Source organism: Nycticebus coucang, chromosome 1 (genome assembly GCF_027406575.1).
Source record: "Nycticebus coucang isolate mNycCou1 chromosome 1, mNycCou1.pri, whole genome shotgun sequence".
NCBI classification, from domain to species: Eukaryota; Metazoa; Chordata; class Mammalia; order Primates; family Lorisidae; genus Nycticebus; species Nycticebus coucang.
Window position 1 is genome coordinate 191,127,664 of NC_069780.1, and position 20,292 is coordinate 191,147,955.

The window sequence follows — 20,292 nt, forward strand, 5'->3', positions numbered from 1 at the left end:
GCCAGGAAAGTCGCAATAATTAACAACGGTATAGCCAATAGTTCCACTATCAGTAGTATTGATGAGAAAACTACCAAATTCTGGACATAAAACCCTCGCTAAGCACGATCACAACACAAAATAACAAACATGGAGGAATACAGCAGGGCGGCTTACTACGGAGGAGGAGTCCACGGTCCGCCTCAGCTGGTGAGCTGGGTGGTGGTGGGGTGCTCCATGGCTGCTACTGACCTCGTGCTGGGGCTGGACAAGCTCCTTTGGACCAGATGATGATGCCGAGGGAAGGTGACAGGAGAACTAAAGAAGCAGGGCCCTGAAGGTGCAGGGGACCCTGCTGCAGCAGGAGGTCAAGGCCACCCGGGTTAACCAGGTCAGAGTCTAACATACATTAGTCTGTCACCCGTCCTCAGATTTCATAAGGAACACTTTTCATGGTAAAGAAATATAAATAGAATAACTAACGTTTTAATTAACCTAGAGACTAGGTTGTATGTTAAGAAGGCATTAGTTTACTAATATATCATGGCGTTTAACACTTATACTTCTTTGACACTTTAGGAAGGTTTTCTATTGATAGATTTTCTATGGTGTTATTCAACAACATAAGGACCACATGTAATTTAAGACAAAATATAGCTGTTTTATTCATCTGCGAAGAAAGGCTCCTTTAAACTTGTTTCCCCTGTATATGGTACCCAACTTTACTCTGAGACTAGTATTTTTCAGTATAAATCACAGACAAGATTCAAGAAAAATAGCTGTTTATTATCTACCAAAGAATGGACGTGTAGTTCTAGGAGTATGTCCTTGAGCTTGACTGACATACACTTAACTTACAGAACCAAGATACGCACTCCCTAACCTAATAGTTAAATCAGCCATAAGGATAAGCCATGAAGGAGCACCAGGAAAGAAGCACTGACCAGAAGTAGGTTTTATTAGAAAAATAAGGAGTCCACCTAATAGTGAGTTAGAACAGTGAAGGGAGAGCAACGACCGCTGGGCCCCCGCAGCAGCCAGTGAGCATGCGAAGCAGCCCCGCGACACAGCCCTGCCCGGGACTGATCTGGGAGAGAGCGTACGTACCTGCAGAAAGCTAATGGCCATTAAAATGAGGCTGTATGAGCTAATTCCGCCTGTAAAAACTTCATTCAGGTCCCTCTGCAGAAGGAACTGTTTCAATACTAAAATCAAGTAAGGCAGCAATGAATATTTCTGTAAATTCCAAAGAAAAAGATTTACTGATTAGTTAATGTACTTATAAAGAAATTTCACATGATAGAAATGAAAGTTTAGTCAATTTTCTTGCCCACGTGAAAGCTTGAGAATCAGTCTTAAACTTTGGGGGCAGGGGGCTAAGAATTTTCTGAGGGCTTATGAAAATTCAGAGAGTGGACACCACAGCAGCAATCCAGGAGGATGAGGTGGGGAGCCCTGCTGGGGGGGTCACCAGGCATAAAGGAGCTCAGGGGAGTAAGGAGGCATTCCTTCTTGTGTTTATCCCTCTTGCTACACAGAGCAAGGTGGAGAGCTCTCCCTAGCTAGTGGGCAGAGGGAGGCCTGCTAGGAAGGACGACACGCTGGGCGTGGGAAGAGAGCTTCGTTGCTGCTATTGACCTTGTGCTGGGGCTAAACATGCTCCTTTGGACCAGATGACGACGCAGAGGGAAGGGGACAGGGAACTGAAGGAGCAGGGCCCTGATGGTGCAGGGGCCCCTGCTGCAGCAGGAGGTCAAGGCCACCTGGGTTAACCAGGTCAGAGTATAACATACACAGCTCAAGCAGCAAGTCTGTCACCCTGCCATCAAGTACCAAGGCTACCCAAAGTGAGTATTCTAAAGTACAGCTCAATTTTCTCAGCTTCCCTAGGCTGAACTTAGGAACGTGAACTAAAGACAAAGACTCTTGGTAATAACGAGAAAGAACATTTTAATAGCTTTCTAAAATAATTATCAACTTCATAAAATGCTTACTCAAGAAAAGCAAATCCAAAAATACGTAATTTCAAAGTATCTCTAGACATAATATTGAAGGATAAATAATTTAAGTGTATAGTTTGTATATTAAAGACTCCTACATTGAGCTGAAATTTTTTAACTTTCATGAGAGAAGAGATGCCCGGCATGGGTGCTCAAGCCCCTCACTCCCGCCGGTGACAGTACCTTCATGTAATTCTTGATGAACTCTGCTGCCCGGACACCAGTCTCCATGTTAAAGCTGATGTCGACTTTAACTTCAGTCTCCTGATCTGTGAGTTTTATTATTGGTACCTGTAAAGATTTAATTTTAAAAAGTTGCCCTTCAGTATGCAAAGCTCTTCACAGTCCCGCATTAAAACACTTTCAAAGCTGTACAGAGGTGTTGGGTGTTTTTTCTTATCAAGATGAGGGGATTAGAGATAATGTATGCTAAATTTTAAAATTGAGCAGAAAGGGAAATTTGTCAAGTGTTCGCATCAGTAGTACCTCGGACCCAGGATGACCCCCTTCCCTGGTCCCCAGTCCCTCCCATAGCCTGCGCTGGCTCAGCCCCCAGGCCCATGACGAGCACCAAACAGAGGAGGGAAGGAGCCCAGGTGAGCAGCTGCGCCTGGGGAGGCCACGGGAAGAGCAGCCAGCCCAGGCCCCACCGCTCACGTGCCTGGCATACTTGGTAACATTTTTAAAAACATTCAATGTAGCTTCATAGCCATTTCAAAGTTACATTTTGTACTGATATTGTTTCTCTAAACAATTCTACTTTAGACTTTCACCATTTAAGACAATTTTACTTAAAAAATTTTCCCCTAAAAATCGGAGAATATATAAAAGGTATTTTGGAAATACTCTCATCAACAATTATCACCAAAAGGCACTCAAAACTAGCCTCATAAAAACTGCCCAACAAACATTTGGACCACACCTCACCCCCTCCCCACCTGACAAAATTGTGTTCTTCCTGAAGAAAAAGGAATGTCCTTTCAGCCTGGAAGAAATAAAAAAGGAGTTTCGGTCACCAGAATAATCGGGGCCTAATGAGAGCCTTCAGTGCTAACAGAACTGATACAGCACAGCCCCGGACCTGCTCTGGGCTTGAAAACTCACAGCCCTGGGCAAACTGCAGAGGGCGCGTCTATGAGGATGGGCCAGCCGGACAGGGACCTGTGCGTGTTACCTCAACCACCAGGCAGGGTAAGCTGGGCTGGCGTGTTCTAAGAAAGAAGAAAAACACAACACCTTCCCAAAGAACTCATCGAAAACTATTTCAGAAGCAGCCCCATGCTCAAATGCCTAGGCCTTCTGACACCCGGGCTTCAGCAGCACCTTAAGCTCATTCCCCCACGTCCCTTCTGCTGCCCCCTTCCACCTGCACACAAGCTCATGCACTCACAATGTGAGCCCCACATTCTGGAAATTAGCAGTGACACCACAATATTTACTTTTGGGTGGCATTCCAAACAGACAAGCTTTCTCCTTAGCACAGCCTCACTCTGGGCTCCTGAGCCTGAAATGACCACTGCTCCCAGGTGAAAGGAGCCCTGGGGGCACAAATGCCTGCTCTCCTTCCAGGTCACACGGGCCCAGGCACCAGCAGTAGAGGTCACAGCAGCTCAGACGGGACCCTTTTGTTAGAAGCTCCTCTACCTCTCAACCCTGACACCTCATCAAAAATCCCCACCCACTCTCTGCTTCCAGGGCCTGGACTCCACAGGCTGGGCACATACTGGAGGGGCAGAGCTACAGAGCCTCAGACTGGCCTAGCTGCCTACCTCCCGGGCACGGGCAAGGGCACCACAGCAGCACGCAGAGGCACAGAGAGACAAGCGGGCGGCTGGGTACTCACGTCCAGAGTGGAGGCCAGGGCTACACTGAGGCCCCGTCTCACACTGGCTGCTTAACACATCTCTCTGGGCCTCAGTTTCCTCACCTGTGAACAGTGTCTACCAATGAGTAGCTAGAAGGACTAGTGAGCAAGGCCAGTGAGTTTTTTAGAAGGTGGCCATAGGCTCATTCCCCAATGCCAGGAAAGCAAATGGCCCCATCTGGGAGACAGGCCTCACGGAAGGAAGCGGTGTCAGCCCATTCGCTCTCCCGCCATCAAGACAGGTGCGTGCACCTTGTTAAAATCCAACACGGCATCCACCTGACACCTGCATATCCCAGCGCACGTATTGCATCACTTTAAAAAACTATCCCCCACCCGAATCCAAACACTTGTCAAGAGTAAACACTCAAGAAACACAGACACCTCCTCGGGTACCACCTGGTGAGCAAACGAGGCTCTCACCTCTGACAATCCACTGGTGAGCAAACGAGGCTCTCACCTCTGACATTCCACTCAGACGCAACAAGGAAGTTAATCACATCTCACCCAAACTGAAATATCAATTTAAAAATGCCAGGTCAGCCTACAGTACAGGTGAGCTAGTAAGTGCCACACAGCAGGTCAATAACTGAGAGGGCCTGAGCTGTTTCTAACCTTGGGCTGACACAAACCTTAACAAGCACTTACCAGAAGCAGTACCATCTCCAAACTTCTCACCAAGTAAGAGGTTTTTCATACATGGACATTTTTTGAACAACAAATGGATCTGGTATAGTTTTCTCTCTTGGATACAACTTAGGCAATGGTAATCATGAATGCCACGGTTTAACCACTGGATTATGTAACCAGGAATGGACAGCATCTGGAGGTTAATATGTGACACCACCTCCCGTCACATAACCTCCTTTCCTGATTCATCCTAACACAAGTAGACACAACCACACATTTTAGTACCAAGAACAGTCTGTAAGTTCACAAATTCCAACAGTTCATTAAGTTCACAAATTCAGGTTGCCACTAAACATGTTCTTGGCCATCATGATTACAGAAAATGTAAAAGGCATAGTTATACCAGAAGTGCAAATGTCATCAAAAGTGTAGCCAAGAACCACCACCAAACACAAGCTGGTCACACAGCCCTGACAGGAGGCCCACCTGCTGACCAGCCTCCGCAGAGGCCGCTCCGAAGCCCCGCCACTTACCGTAGCTTTGTCCAAGACTTTGATGGAACATGGCTCAGCCACGTTGTGCTTCCTCAGGGCCTGCTCCAACAGTTGTAAAGGAGGACGGTCCCACTTCCCAAAGACCACCAGATCTATGTCACTGACAAAAGAAAGAAGGCACATCAGCCAATGCCGTCACCCCAGGAGGCAACACGGGGAGGATGGGTGCCACGTCCCAAAGGCCAAGACACATCCCACCCACAGTACCACCCTTCGGGAGAGGCGTGCAGCTCACAAAGGGCAGCACCTCCTCCCAGTGCTGACAGGGGCTGAGACCATAAGCAAAATGATGTATAAGGAAACCAACTGTTTTCCTCATCAACACTTTAACAAAATGATGTTGAAGGAAACATTATTTGAGGACCTTAAAGTCGCAGGCTCCAAAAACTTACGGACGATACTAAGGATTTAATGTGTCTGTGACATAAGCTGGAAGTGAGGGGATAAAGGATTCTCCCAACAGCACAAGGCGACTGAGGAGGGATGAAATGCCAGCCCCTCCAAACCAGCATGCCAAAGCTTCCTGGGACCTAACTCCCACGCTGTCTATGCTGGATCGCTGTTGCTAACCCAGAGCTTCCTAGATACCCTGAGTCTGTCCAATTCCCACCGTCCCTGACAACAACAAACCACCAAACCCTGAGATTACACCCTCTTCAGTCTCCAAACACTAACCACCGCTGGGTTAATAAAAGATAAACTTTTGATGAAACAACGTACATAAACTTTATTTGGATACCAAAAGAGTACTTAATGAGAAAACAACTTCAGAATATAAACTTGTGGCTCGGCACCCACAGCACAGTGGTTACAGTGCCAGCCACATACACTGAGGCTGGCAGGTTCAAACCCAGCCCGGGTCAGCTATAACAACAATAACAACTGCAACAAAAAATAGCTGGGCATTGTGGTGGGTGCTGGTAGTCCCAACTATTAGGGAGACTGAGGAAAGAGAATCGCTTAAGCCCAAGAGTTGGAGGTTGCTGTGAGCTGTGACACCATGGCACTCTACCGAGGGTGACATAGTAAGACTCTGTCTCAAAAAAAAAAAAAAAAAGAAAACTTGTTTGCCATTTTTTTATCAGATAAAAATCCTTACAAAATACCATTTAAAAAGAATTTTGCTTAAATCTTCATTAAAGCATAAGATCAGTTTTTTAAAGTTATGCCCAAAGTAACTGCTGCGTTCACCTGCCGCAGTCCTCCCCCTCATTTTGTCCCCAGTACCCAGCATTCTTGCACCCCAACAAATTAAGCGCAAAAGGAAAGATGCACAGCAGTCAATTCACTAACACGTTACAAATCTGAATATTACTTTCTGCCAAGTTTCCTGCTGCGCCCCCTGGTCTTTCCCTTTAGTTGCCATATCTAGCCTGAGACTGGGTTACAAAGACTCTACTTTTAGCCCTTAATATGCACAGAGATGCCATCCCCACCCAAAACACACAGAACTACTAATCTGGTACTCACCTGGTTGGAAGATAGAGACCTGTGCTAAAGCTGCCAAATATCTGTACCTGAAAGAAATGACGATTGCTGTGAATTGTGTACAAATAGTCCCACTTCCTTCATTTCTTACTCAGCACAAGGCCTCACTATAACCCTCGGGTAAAAGGTCAAACTACTTTGCAAGTTGGTAGAAGGGAGATGCAAAAAAACAAATCCTACAACTAAATAGAAAATTCCCTTTAAGTTAAAAATCTGCCCCCGAAAGGAATTTCTAAAATCCCAAAACTAAGAGATGAGACAACCACTGCCTCACCCCATGCCCACACAAAGCTAGCTGGGGGCTTGTCAGAGCCAGTGTCAAACCCTCCAACAATCTCTCAAGCCCACAGCCAAGGCCCTGGACGGGGTTCTGTCCTAGGCACTGAGCTTTAAAGCCACAAATGTGTATCATTTTAAAAAAGCTGGGAAACCAAGGCGTTGCCCTTGCACGGACAGCACACGTGTCCCTTACACCTACTGCACACTCAGCCAGCCAGGTGGCCCTGATGGGTAGTGCTGAAAGTATGCAGAGGAGCACAGGGCCAGGTTGCTGAGAAGCTCCAAGACGGCATGCCCAGGCTGCCTGCCCACGCTGGCCAAAGTGCCCAGGCTCCGCCTCTCAGGAACACCTGCCTCTCATCCCCTGCCCTCACTACCCCCCCCGCCCCCAACATGGGAATGCAAGGTCTAACCCTGAAGTAATCACTCCATTGCAAAACCCCCCACCAATCCCTCAAGCCAAGGGTCCTCACACCCAAGTGTGCACCAGTGTGTGCATACAGATGCTGGCCCGGCAGCAGGAACAGGGGGGCCAGGGAATGTGCATCCTAACAGGCTCCCAGAAGCTGCTCTTCCCAAACCACACCTGGAGAACCATGTCACGGGCCCACGAGAAACAGGGGTCTGTGTGGACACAGCAGTCACTGCAGTCACAGGGTCGCAAACCCACTCAGATGTGGCAGGTGGCTCAGAAGCATGAAGCCTGTACTCACTTCAGCCGCTGGCCAAAGATCTTTAACCACAGTTTCGATCCGTTTCACCACCTCTCTTCTCATAGCTGCTTCTTCAGGACAAGGGGACATGAAGTTGTAAAAGTCAATTATTTCCTCATGAAGTCTAGCGGATAAGAAAGAAAACACACCAGAGTTACAATTAAACTTAACCAGATTTTCCAGCCTGTTATTATTAGATTAGAAGGACATTAAAACATCCATCTGCCACTTAAATCCAGTTTCTTTTCTCCTCTAACGTCTATAACAAAATGAAAATTGTGGTGGACAAAATCACACCCTGTGACTCTGCACCACAGATTACCACAAATAAGTTTTGTCAACACCAAATCATAAATTTACAATTGGCCTTTAAAGGATTACCCGAAAGACTCATTTCAGGGACTCAACATTAAGATAGTGAGGGACTGCCATGCAGGAAAGATTCCAACGGACAGCACGCTTCCCAGAGGCTGCTGCAGAGGCCCTTTGGAGCCACCCTGCACGCCTCATGCTAAGGGGCACCAACAGGCTGAGACAGGCTGAGGTGCAAGAAAAAGACACATGTGTCCTCAGGGCCCACAGCCCAGGGCACAGCAGTCTAGGTCTGCCCGACCACCTGCTGACCACCCACTAAATCTGGTACTTAGTGCATCCTAGTCTCACTGGATTCAACATTCAAGCACTCTCCTTAAGAGGCCAACAAGGAGGCCGACAACCAAACAAAACGTGAGAGGAACCAGCTTGGCTCTTGACAAAGCTCTGAGCAGTGTTTTCAGGGGTCAGGACAGAATCCAGGTGGTACCTCATATCCACCCACAGAGCCACCCTTCAACCATCCATGGGCTCTGAGAAGATCAGCCCTGGGCCACCGTTACTTTCATTTTAGAAGATTAATTAGAGATGGAGGGAAAATTAACCAATCCTAGGAATTTTAACAAATCAAATTCACCTGCTTCCATTCTAACTTTTTCATTAATAAAGCAAATAGTAAAAGACAAAAATAAAATGTGATCAGCGCAACAGCTGGCAAAACGGTGCACACAGAAAAGGCGCCCTCAACAGAAGCGGCTGGAGCCACAAGGCGAGCGGCGCCGTGTCAGTGACACTCACCACCTTACAGTTTGGCTCCTGTCTGAAGGTAACTTCACCTGAAGTTATCCGCCCCCCACAACCATTAGAGTAACCATCCCAAACACTGCACAGAAGGTTTAAAAGCTAGTCCTCGTCTAAATGCACACACAAGACTCAAGTAGGCGGAGATAAACACTGCTCGCACTTGTTGACAGCACACCTGCACTATCAGGCCATCACTAGAGCCTAATTTTATTTATCATGTTTCATTTTTAAAAAAGTAAATTTCATCCCAAGAAGGGTCCCAATTCAGACAGCCAGAAGTCCAGTTTTTAACAGATGTAAAAAGGTAATAAGTCATGTGACATTAAGCTAAAATAATTTTTCAACATATATATCAAACTGCAAGATTTCTCAAGTAAAGCTTCTATCTTTTCCCAAGCTACTGAGCACCAACCAGGCATTTAACTATCTTTTTCCATCAGACTTTCCACTTTGTAAGTCTGAGGTATTACTTAAAATGCCCACTATTAAGCAATGCCAGATACAAGACTAGATATGTCAAGTAGGCAAATTAATGTTCACACCAGGGAAGAGCCTTTCTGTCAGCAGGAATGTTGCGGGGAGTCCCCTCACCTTCATCTGTCACTGAGGCTGCAGAGAGCTCATGGGGGGGCAGTGGGGGCTCTCTGGGAGAAAGATACAGAAGTTAGTCCTCCCAAACCACCAACAGCCAGAACCCGTCTGTGCCTCACAGAGTATATATGTTTACAGACCCTAAGAAAGGTACAGGCTCAGCATCAGGTAGCTGGCCAGAAGTCATGGAAGAACACGGTAACTGAATTCCAGCCACATCCTCCGTATTCAATACACTTACAACTTGACAGCAGGGCCTTCCGCGTGTTACAGTGTCACTCCAGGTCTCCACTGCAGAGTAGAGTGCACTGTCAAGTTTATGTTGTATGTATCTGAAATAAGAGCAGCAGTCTCTCCTCCTCAGCTCCCAGGACATGCGCAGCCCACTGGTGACCTGCAGGGCACCTCACTGACAGGAGACCTGCTCAATGCTCTGGCGAAGACCAGGAAGGGGACGAGTGCCACAGTCTGCATTAGACACGGCTTTGACACAGTATCTAGTTTATCAGATGTCTGGTCACTTGCTCAGAGAGATCAGAAGGGTAGCCTAGCCTTATTCCCCAAAGTCAGGAGAGATGGACAGCTGGGACAGGCCTGCCCACATTCCCTGGTGTCCCATCGGTAAGACACGCTAGTAACTTGGCCCACCTGAAGCCTGTGATAAACTAGACCTATAAGTCAGCAAGTGCTCTGACAGAAAGGGAAAATGTTTTTGTTTCATCTTCTCAGGACAGAATGAGCGCTGCTGGTGGATTGGCCTGGTCTATCTCTTGGATGACCACGTGCTGGACAAGGCGGCTCTGGCCAAACCCACCCCCTCACCAGTCTTCCCTAGCAGAGATCAGCAAGGCCCCAAAACAGGAGTGAGATGATGGGTGACAGCCGCTGTCTGAGCAGATGGGCAATGGTCAAGTCTAACAGCCATCATTATGGTGACTTCTCAGCAGACCTGAAAAGGCCCCAGCTGCCCCCTGTACCAGTTCTCTGTGGACCTCAAGAGGACTGGGGTGGGGGAGGGAGGCAGCGTGGGAGGACTACTGCCTAAGCAGAGAAGTGTGGAACAAAAGCCTCACCAGGCACAGCACAGCCCCACCGCCCACACCTCTAGCACTCCCAGCAGCTTTTCCAGGCCCCCAGCTTCCTCACGGCCACGTGCTGACCAGCTGAGTCCAGCACTGGCAGGAAGCCTCTGGGAAGAAGGCCTCACCAGCTTGCCCCTGACCCCTGGCACCCAGGGCTGCGCTAGCTCACGGAGAGTGGTCCGTCACTGGGTGTGGAGCCGATCACTGGGTTTCACCAGTGTTCCGCTCTGACCTTGTTACTGCTCTACACTCCCTATAACACGACATCAAAAATTACCACTCTGAAAATACCTGACCTCTGCACTGGATAACCTGTCAGTAGAAACCACGTAAATGGTCAACTACCCTTTTGAAAATATAAACAGCTGCTAAATAAAACTTTTGTATTATTTTTATTTATTTATTTATTTTTTTTGTAGAGACAGTGTCTCACTGTACCGCCCTCGGGTAGAGTGCCGTGGCATCACACGGCTCACAGCAACCTCTAACTCTTGGGCTTACGCGATTCTCTTGCCTCAGCCTCCCAAGCAGCTGGGACTACAGGCGCCTGCCATAACACCCGGCTATTTTTTTGTTGCAGTTTGGCCGAGGGCTGGGTTTGAACCCGCCACCCTCAGCACATGGGGCCAGCGCCCCACTCACTGAGCCACAGGAGCCGCCCAAAACTTTTGTATTATTTTATTCAGTACTAACCTTCCCAGTTTTCGCCCCTGCAAGCTCCTGCAGAGACAGTTGTACCAACATGCTTCCCCAGCGGGCATCGCCGACCACAAGACTTGCGCCAGCAGGGGCCACAGCCCACCTCCTTTTCTAGTTTATGACTTCAAGTACTGAATAAACCCACAGGTTCAATTCTCCATAAGTTTTTCATAAAATTGTGTGAATGAAGTTTTAATAATTTTTATCAAACAATAAAAAAGAGGAAATAAGTTTATTCTTCTCACATATCAACACCACCAGGGAATTTTGCAACTGACAAGATCCCTGCATAAAAAAAAAAAAAATCACACTTAACTCTGCTGTCCAATCAATTCAGTCATATCTTTTATAGTTCAATTTCAGTTCAGCTCCCAAATACTATCTCTGAATCCAGGAAATTTCAGTGCAGTGATGGTAGGCAAACTCCTGTGTGAGGTATCACAGAGGCAATGTCCCCAAACTAGCAGGACACGGAGATGATCCGAGGTAGCTCTGGGACTCACTGTTGCCCGGACATGCCTGAGCTCCTTCCTGGGACAGGGGCAGCAGTGCACGCCAAGAGGCAGCCTGACCAGGGCCTCCTGCAGTGACACAGGACACTCCTGGGAGCGCTCTCACACAGAGAGAGGCCTGCAGAGCCTTTCAGCCTTGTCCCCTTTACTCTTCAGTGAGTCCTGGGGCTCACCTGAGCTGGTGGCTGGTGCTCCAGGAACCATATATGGTACCTGGATGGCCTCTAAAAGGCAGCCAGGTGCAGAGAAAGGAAGAGGGGCCAACAGAGGCATTAGTCAGACCCCACCCACCATGTTCAGACCACCACTACTTATATTATTTGTTGCCAAACTTGATCTCCACACACTAGCCTGCCACCTCCAGCTGCAGCTAGTTCAGGCAAACCTCCCTTGCAGCAGACAGCCCAGTGTACAGTGTGGGGCATAAGGACACATGTGGGGCACCGTGCCCAGTACTCAGAGCACAGCTTCAGTTGCTCTGCGGAGAGGCTTCCAGCCTCATCTTAGGTTCTGATCTGACAGGAACCTGGGTTTTCTGTGGTACAGAGCGGGAGTATGGCATGCAATGGGGTCTACAGATACAGTGAGCCTCGGCCAGCTTGCCTGAGTGGTGACATCCTAACACCAAAGATGGCTGCTTCCCCAAATGGGTAAGGTGGGCTCTGAGATACAACTTGAAAGAATCTCACCTGATACATTCCAATGGAGCAAGCCCTGAATAATTCCCTTTCTGGTTACCTTAAGACGGATGGAAATGGTGAGAACAGAGTTTTCAGTGAATTTTTGTTTTAATCATGAAACTACTAGGGAACAGAATTTTGAAGCATTATTTTTCTAATGCACTTTTTTACTAAAAATAGATAATAAAGCGCTCATGTACAATCATTACCTCATACAGTCCAAACCCATTCAAACGGTAATGCATGACTGCTCAACTTTTAGTAAAATTCTGCTTTTTGAGCCAAAAAGTCAACACCAGCAATATTTTAGTATCTGTTACATTCTTGCTATAAATATTTATGAAACCCAATTCACTAAGCTTGTTTAAGAGCAAAAAGAAGAGTCATATACTTAGAGAGCCACTCTATTATCTCACAGCTAATAAGGCGATCGACAAAGACAGAAGCCTATTTCAGGATGATCCTCAGGTCCAGAAGCTGAGCTAAGAGGAAAGTGGTTCTCATCTTCGTCTAACTCTGAACCTAAGCCAGGGAGGCCTGGGTGGTTCAGAAGGTGGGGCTATGGGTAGGAGGCCACCCCCAGCGATCCCTGACTTTGCCAGCCAACCTCACCAGCCTGGAGCAAAGCTGGCTTTTTCCTCCTCTCAGCCCATTCTGCCTGCCTCTTCCACCAAGCACGATTTTTAAGTTGCTGAAAAATGACTCTCTATACTCAACCCAAGGAGGGCAGGCAGGCAACTGCGCTGCAGTGGTGAAAGCCATGAAGAACCAAGGGGCACAGAGGCAGAGGCCACAGCTCTGCAGCAAAGACAACTGACTCAAAATAAAACATTTCAGAAAGAACAGGGGCAAAAGAGACACCTCACGTGCTAAGGCTGCCAGCCTTCCACAGGGAGCAAGCAGACCAACGGTTGGCTGGTTAAGGGTGCTCCCCTGGATTTTGGATCCAGCGGCTTCTTCTAAGGAAAGCAATAGTCTAGTCAGATTTCATTCAATGTTTTTTTTAAGGGAAAAGAAAAGTCAGGAAGAATGAACACAATCCTCCTCCCACGCAGCTATGGGGAGTTTTAGCGCCTGAAACCCAATGATGTCAGGAGCTGGTCTGTCAGGCGAGGGCTCCTGACTGTCCCTGCTCACTGGGGTCTCAGCACAGGAGCTGGGCTGTCAGGGCTCCTGACTGTGCCTGCTCACTGGGGTCTCAGCACAGGAGCTGGGTTGCCAGGGCTCCTGACTGTGCCTGCTCACTGGGGTCTCAGCACAGGAGCTGGGTTGCCAGGGCTCCTGACTGTGCCTGCTCACTGGGGTCTCAGCACAGGAGCTGGGCTGTCAGGGCTCCTGACTGTGCCTGCTCACAGGGGTCTCAGCACAGGAGCTGGGCTGTCAGGGCTCCTGACTGTGCCTGCTCACTGGGGTCTCAGCACAGGAGCTGGGCTGTCAGGGCTCCTGACTGTGCCTGCTCACTGGGGTCTCAGCACAGGAGCTGGGCTGTCAGGGCTCCTGACTGTGCCTGCTCACCGGGGTCTCAGCACAGGAGCTGGGCTGTCAGGGCTGCTGACTGTCCCTGGTCACTGGGGTCTCAGCACAGGAGCTGGGCTGTCAGGGCTCCTGACTGTCCCTGGTCACTGGGGTCTCAGCACAGGAGCTGGGCTGTCAGGGCTCCTGACTGTCCCTGCTCACTGGGGTCTCAGCACAGGAGCTGGGCTGTCAGGGCTCCTGACTGTCCCTGCTCACTGGGGTCTCAGCACAGGAACTGGGCTGTCAGGGCTCCTGACTGTGCCTGCTCACAGGGGTCTCAGAACAGGAGCTGGGCTGTCAGGGCTCCTGACTGTCCCTGCTCACAGGGGTCTCAGCACAGGAGCTGGGCTGTCAGGGCTCCTGACTGTCTCTGGTCACTGGGGTCTCAGCACAGGAGCTGGGCTGTCAGGGCTCCTGACTGTCCCTGGTCACTGGAGTCACAGCACAGGAGCTGGGCTGTCAGGGCTCCTGACTGTCCCTGGTCACTGGGGTCTCAGCACAGGAGCTGGGCCGTCAGGGCTCCTGACTGTCCCTGCTCACTGGGGTCTCAGCACAGGAGCTGGGCCGCCAGGGCTCCTGACTGTCCCTGCTCACTGGGGTCTCAGCACAGGAGCTGGGCCGTCAGGGCTCCTGACTGTGCCTGCTCACTGGGGTCTCAGCACAGGAGCTGGGCCGTCAGGGCTCCTGACTGTCCCTGCTCACTGGGGTCTCAGCACAGGAGCTGGGCTGTCAGGGCTCCTGACTGTGCCTGCTCAGTGGGGTCTCAGCACAGGAGCTGGGCTGTCAGGGCTCCTGACTGTCCCTGCTCAGTGGGGTCTCAGCACTCTCCACATTGTTACTCATAGGCCCTGTCAACCCCAAACGGTAGGGGAAAAGTGACTGAACTGCATGTGACTTCAGTTCCTAATCTTTTCTATTACAACGTAAAACACTGTAGAAAATATGGCATCTCACTATTTCTTATTTATTCTCTCTCTTCCACTCCAACTCTTCCTTCAATAGCCTTAAAATCAGCGGTTCCTCAGAAATCAGAGGCCCCCTCCCCTCAGCTCCACAATGCTTGCTTCTGCATTTTGCCATTTCACTATTCCTTAGAGCAGCGGTTCTCAACATGTGGGTCATGACCCCTTTGTAACAATGAAAATACATCCTGCATATCAGATATTTACATCACAATTCATAACAGTAGCTAAATTACAGTTATGAAGTAGCAACGAAAATAATTTCATGGTTGGGGGTCACCACAACATGAGGAACTGTATTATAGGGTCGTGACATTAGGCAGCATTAGGAAGGTTGAGAGCCACTGTCTTAGACAAAACATTCAGAGTTAACTAGTGTAATTTTATAGATTTTATAGCATGATTTGATGCAATTACAGTAAAACAAATGGTTCACAGACTGCTCCACACTGCACAGACAAGGTCTGGATTAGCATCTCCTTCTAACCAGAAAACTGGGTTTTTTACACAGATGCCAAGTGCAAGAGCAGTGAATGGAGCCTTCTATTTTGAAATGTGGATGATGCTCTTTAAAGCTCCCGTTAACTGATGTAGTTAATGAGCTAATCATAAATCACTTTTGTTTAATTTTAGTTACAAGGCACAAATTAGAAAACTCTGAATCAGGATTTCAAAGGTGAATTTTTTCAAAATCTAAGCTCACAAGAAGTGGGAGGAAAGGGACTGAAACTGTGAATGAGAACCTCATGTTTCCAGGGCTCCCATCACCTGCCCCTGGCACCTGTCGCAGCTCCTCCCTGCACCAGCGGGGACCTGTCTGTGCACCCATCTCTCCACACGGGCTTATACAGAGTAGCAGCTCATAGGTGAATGGAGGTGCAGGCAAGGCCCCCAGGAGAACCTGCTGTGGGTGAAGGGTCTGCCAGCAAAGCTACAGACGGGAGAAGAGCAGGAGCTGACCCAGCAGGGGCTGTGAGCCCTGTGAGGTAGCCCAGGCCAACCAGCGCTTACAGACACTCTGGAGGAGCTCAAGGAGAAGCCGAGAAGCCACATCCCTGAGCCACATCTGCTGGCTCCAGGCCACCTGCCACTCAGCCTGCAACACAGCCCCAGCACAAGCACTGACTGCTGCAGGCCATTTCTGGGCGCTCTGAGGAAACTGAGTCCTCTGCAAGACTGCATCTGGAAGCCGGGTAAGCCTTGCTTGCTAGCTCAAGTAGCTGGATCATTTTTGAAATGAGAACTGCTACACTTTCTGTCATCTTTCTAGATATCTTTACACAGCACGGAAGACCAACCTGGGAAATATCAAGACCTCAAACCCACAAAAAATGAAAAATAATAACAACAAGTTAGTCTAGCATGATAGTGCCCACATGCAGGCCCAGCTGCTCGAGAGGCTGAGGCAGGAGGATCACTTGAGCCCAGGAGTGTGATGTTGCAGTGAGCTATGATGACACCACTCTACTCTAGCCCAGGCAACAGAGCAAGATCTGGTCTCAAAACAAACACAAAAAGATAACAGGCTGGAAAATCACAAAAACTTACATTAAGAGGGAGAGAGCACATAAGAGCATGAGAAAGAACAACTTAACAGACCCCAAGGTATGAGTCAACCCTGAAATGTAGAAACAGCCAGGACGACTCACTCTAGTCACTCACCCAGAGCCTTACACACGGGCCCCGTGACAGCGCAGCAGTGAGCAAAACAGACAGGACGAAGGCCCTGCTCTCGCTGAGTTCACACCCGAGGTAAGGTGCCCTCAACAACCAGAACAGTGCCGGGCCCAGGGCTCCATTAGGGCAGCACTCAGGGACGGCCTCCTGAAGGGCGGGCATCAAAGCTGACATGGGAAGGACAAGCAGCAGCCAAGGCGCAAAGCTGAGGGACAGCATGGGCAGCAGGACAAGGCCCCCAAGTGGGGCTGAGTTGAGAGGAAGCCAGTGCAGCCCCAGCACAGTGGAGCCTGAGTCTGAGACCCGGGACCCCGTGTCCATCCCCCAGGGGCCCATCACAGAGCAGAAGGGACTATGAAGTACTTGAGGAAACTTGATGGTGTGACAAACATGACCAGAGGACTGAGCCCTCAAGGCCAGAACAACTCAGCCAGCAGCCGGGCTCCAGCACGGGACACCAGCCCCACTGAGCCAGCAGCCGGGCTCCAGCACGGGACACCAGCCCCACTGAGCCAGCAGCCGGGCTCCAGCACGGGACACCAGCCCCACTGAGCCAGCAGCCGGGCTCCAGCACGGGACACCAGCCCCGCTGAGCCAGCAGCCAGGCTCCAGCACGGGACACCAGCCCCGCTGAGCCAGCAGCAGGGCTCCAGCAAGGGACACCAGCCCCGCTGAGCCAGCAGCCGGGCTCCAGCACGGGACACCAGCCCCACTGAGCCAGCAGCCGGGCTCCAGCACGGGACACCAGCCCCGCTCAGCCAGCAGCCGGGCTCCAGCACAGGACACCAGCCCCACTCAGCCAGCAGCCGGGTTCCAGCACGGGACACCAGCCCCGCTCAGCCAGCAGCCGGGCTCCAGCATGGGACACAAGCCCCGCTCAGCCAGCAGCCGGGCTCCAGCACGGGACACCAGCCCCACTCAGCCAGCAGCCAGGTTCCAGCACGGGACACCAGCCCCGCTCAGCCAGCAGCCGGGCTCTAGCACGGTACACCAACCCCGCTCAGCCAGCAGCCGGGTTCCAGCACGGGACACCAGCCCGGCTCAGCCAGCAGCCGGGCTCCAGCATGGGACACAAGCCCCGCTCAGCCAGCAGCCGGGCTCCAGCACGGGACACCAGCCCCACTCAGCCAGCAGCCAGGTTCCAGCACGGGACACCAGCCCCACTCAGCCAGCAGCCAGGTTCCAGCACGGGACACCAGCCCCGCTCAGCCAGCAGCCGGGCTCTAGCACGGTACACCAACCCCGCTCAGCCAGCAGCCGGGCTCCAGCACGGGACACCAGCCCCGCTCAGCCAGCAGCCGGGCTCCAGCACAGTACACCAACCCCGCTGAGCCAGCAGCCGGGCTCCAGCACGGGAAACCAGCCCCGCTGAGCCAGCAGCCGGGCTCCAGCACAGGACACCAGCCCCGCTCAGCCAGCAGCCGGGCTCTAGCACGGTACACCAACCCCGCTCAGCCAGCAGCCGGGCTCCAGCACAGGACACCAGCCCCGCTCAGCCAGCAGCCGGGCTCCAGCACGGTACACCAACCCCGCTCAGCCAGCAGCCGGGCTCCAGCACGGGACACCAGCCCCGCTCAGCCAGCAGCCGAGCTCCAGCACAGGACACCAGCCCCACTGAACAAGCAGTCTGGGCTCCGCCCCAGGGACACCAGCCCCCCTCAGCGAGCAGTTCAGGCTCCAGTACAGGGACAGCAGCGCCCCTCAGCAAGCAGTCTGGGCTCCACCCTGGGGATACCAGCCACCCCCTCAGCAAGCAGTTTGGGCTTCACCCTGAGGACACCAGACCCACTCAGCAAGCAGTTCAGGCTCTGTCCCAGGGACACCAGCCCCCCTAAGCCTCTACTCTCTACCACCTGGCACTGTGAGACCCCTGAAAGTCAGCAGTGACACAGTTGGACTTTCAAACCTGCAGTCTGGGCTGACAGACCAAGTTCTTGGGCAAGTTGCAAGGGCTTCAGTAAGAACACACTCACGGCACATCAGCGCAAGGACAGGGCTGGGGGCCCTAAACACGCCAAATCGGGAACAAAAGGGCAGCGTGCAGTGAAAACAACGAACACAGCATGGACAAACTCTCAGCTAAGGGTCAGGGGAAGCATTGCAGTGCCTCGTTCTATAGAAAAACTTTGCAAGGACATGTCAGGAAAGCAAGGTGGACAAGCAGCAGAATGGGGGGCCATGAGGACGCCCCTGGGCTAGGGTGGTAGCTGGGACAAAGCAGGCAGAGCCAACCTCAGCAGCAGCCACCTAAGTAAGGCTGTGAGGAACAGTCACTCCCACCCCCAGGAAAGAACACTGGCAACAAAGTATCAAAGACTCAAGAGAGGAAAGGCTACAAAACCAGTGACAAAGTATCAAAATCTCCACAGAGGACCAGCTCCCGCTAAAGGCTGACCTCAGCCAGGGTGGAGGCGTTCCAGGCACTGGGGCAATCCAATCAGCCACCCCTAGGACGGGACCGAGTGTTGCTCAGATTTCTCACGACACTCCAAGCCACAGGCCAGGCAATACACTCAAGAATGACAGAGCCAGTCACACCACTATCCAGGCGTACCCAGGAATGTGGCCCCAGTCGGCCCTTCTTAAACATTTGGCCATTTAACACACTCATCCAAAAGGGACTGACAGCAGCTCCTATTTGCAGACGGGGCAAAGAAGAGGAAGGGTTAGGGCAGGGCAGGTCACAGCACAGGACACTGCCTGACACCCTGCGAGGATGGGGCTGACCCTACCCAGCTGATCAGAGCAGGCCAAGGCAACATAAAGGTGGAGCACTGCCCTCAATGAACCCCGCCAAAAACAGGAACTACATAAAGAACTTAGAAATCTTGAGGAGAGGAGAGGACTCGGGGAGAGTCCTTGTGGCAAGCATGAAGCCTACAGAAACACAGATGCCAGGACTCATCAACAGCAAACTGCAGCTTCCTACGTCAAGACAGCACTGCAGATGGACAGGAATCTGGACATCTGGGGTCAGGGACACGCTCGGTGTGTTCCAGCTTTCCTTGGGGGCAACAAGAGGGTGCCAGTGCCCCACATGACATTACGAGGATTGAATGAACCCTCACAGTTAAAGTAGTCAGGTCAGGGCCTGGTGCTTAGTAAGGGTCCAGGACAGTAATAATTATTAACTACAGGACGAAATACAAATGCCTAAACTTTATGATGACACAGAGGGAACACAACACAAATCAAAAGGTGGGAAGATACATAAAAGGGCAGCAAACTAGTATTTCAGAAAAATTTTTACTCCAATTATTTTTGGCCCTTAGCCATTTAAGGTTTTCATCACATGTTATGTTCTTCTCAGCAATCTCAGAAACTAGTATTTCCATCAGAAGTTGAACATCTTTTACTTTCAAGCAAAATTAATGTAGCAAATTTTATGCAAAGAAAACATGAATTTTAACTAAAATATTCCTGTTGACCAATCCACGTGTCCATGTACATGTGAGCTTAGAAAGAAAGGTCCCACAGGGGCAGTCCCCTCATCCTGCTTTGGTTATTTCTGGGTGGTGAAATTAAGTGACTTCAAAGCATTCTACACTTTTTTTTTTTTAATTTGGTAAAAGCATAACTTACTCATAAAAACAATCTCTAACTTTATAGCAATTAGCAACAGAATCACCAGGGGCATGGCATCCCACACAGGGTGTACTTTCTGCCTGCACAGGAGCCACTCCCCACTGGCAGGTGACAGAACCGGGCCCTGTCTGGCCTGTGCCTGTTGGGAACATCAGGGCACTGGCTGTCCACCTCTGGGGTATCTGAATCATTGAGACACTGGGCAGAGCCTCATGATAACACCTGCAATCTCTGTTGAGAAGCCAGATGTCACTTCTCTGGACCTAGAGACTGGAACTTGGTGTAATTAAGTGCTCTGTTCCTATCATCTTCCCTCTTTGTCAAATGTTCAGGGGGCTAAAAACACAGGCTACGGAATCAGACTGC

General features: G+C 50.5%; 1 protein-coding gene across 3 annotated transcripts in view; it reads right to left on the bottom strand.

Annotated features, from left to right (window-relative positions):
* Positions 1-20,292, bottom strand: part of TENT4A (terminal nucleotidyltransferase 4A) — a 45,114-nt gene that overhangs the window by 13,944 nt on the left and 10,878 nt on the right. For all 3 annotated transcript variants that reach the window (XM_053593154.1, XM_053593145.1, XM_053593162.1), the window contains exons 2-6: positions 7,508-7,631; positions 6,498-6,544; positions 5,007-5,127; positions 2,163-2,270; positions 1,087-1,215 (exon numbers count right to left, since the gene is read on the bottom strand). In XM_053593154.1, coding sequence (XP_053449129.1) covers positions 1,087-1,215; positions 2,163-2,270; positions 5,007-5,127; positions 6,498-6,544; positions 7,508-7,631 — 529 coding nt within the window. The remainder of the gene's footprint in view (positions 1-1,086; positions 1,216-2,162; positions 2,271-5,006; positions 5,128-6,497; positions 6,545-7,507; positions 7,632-20,292) is intronic.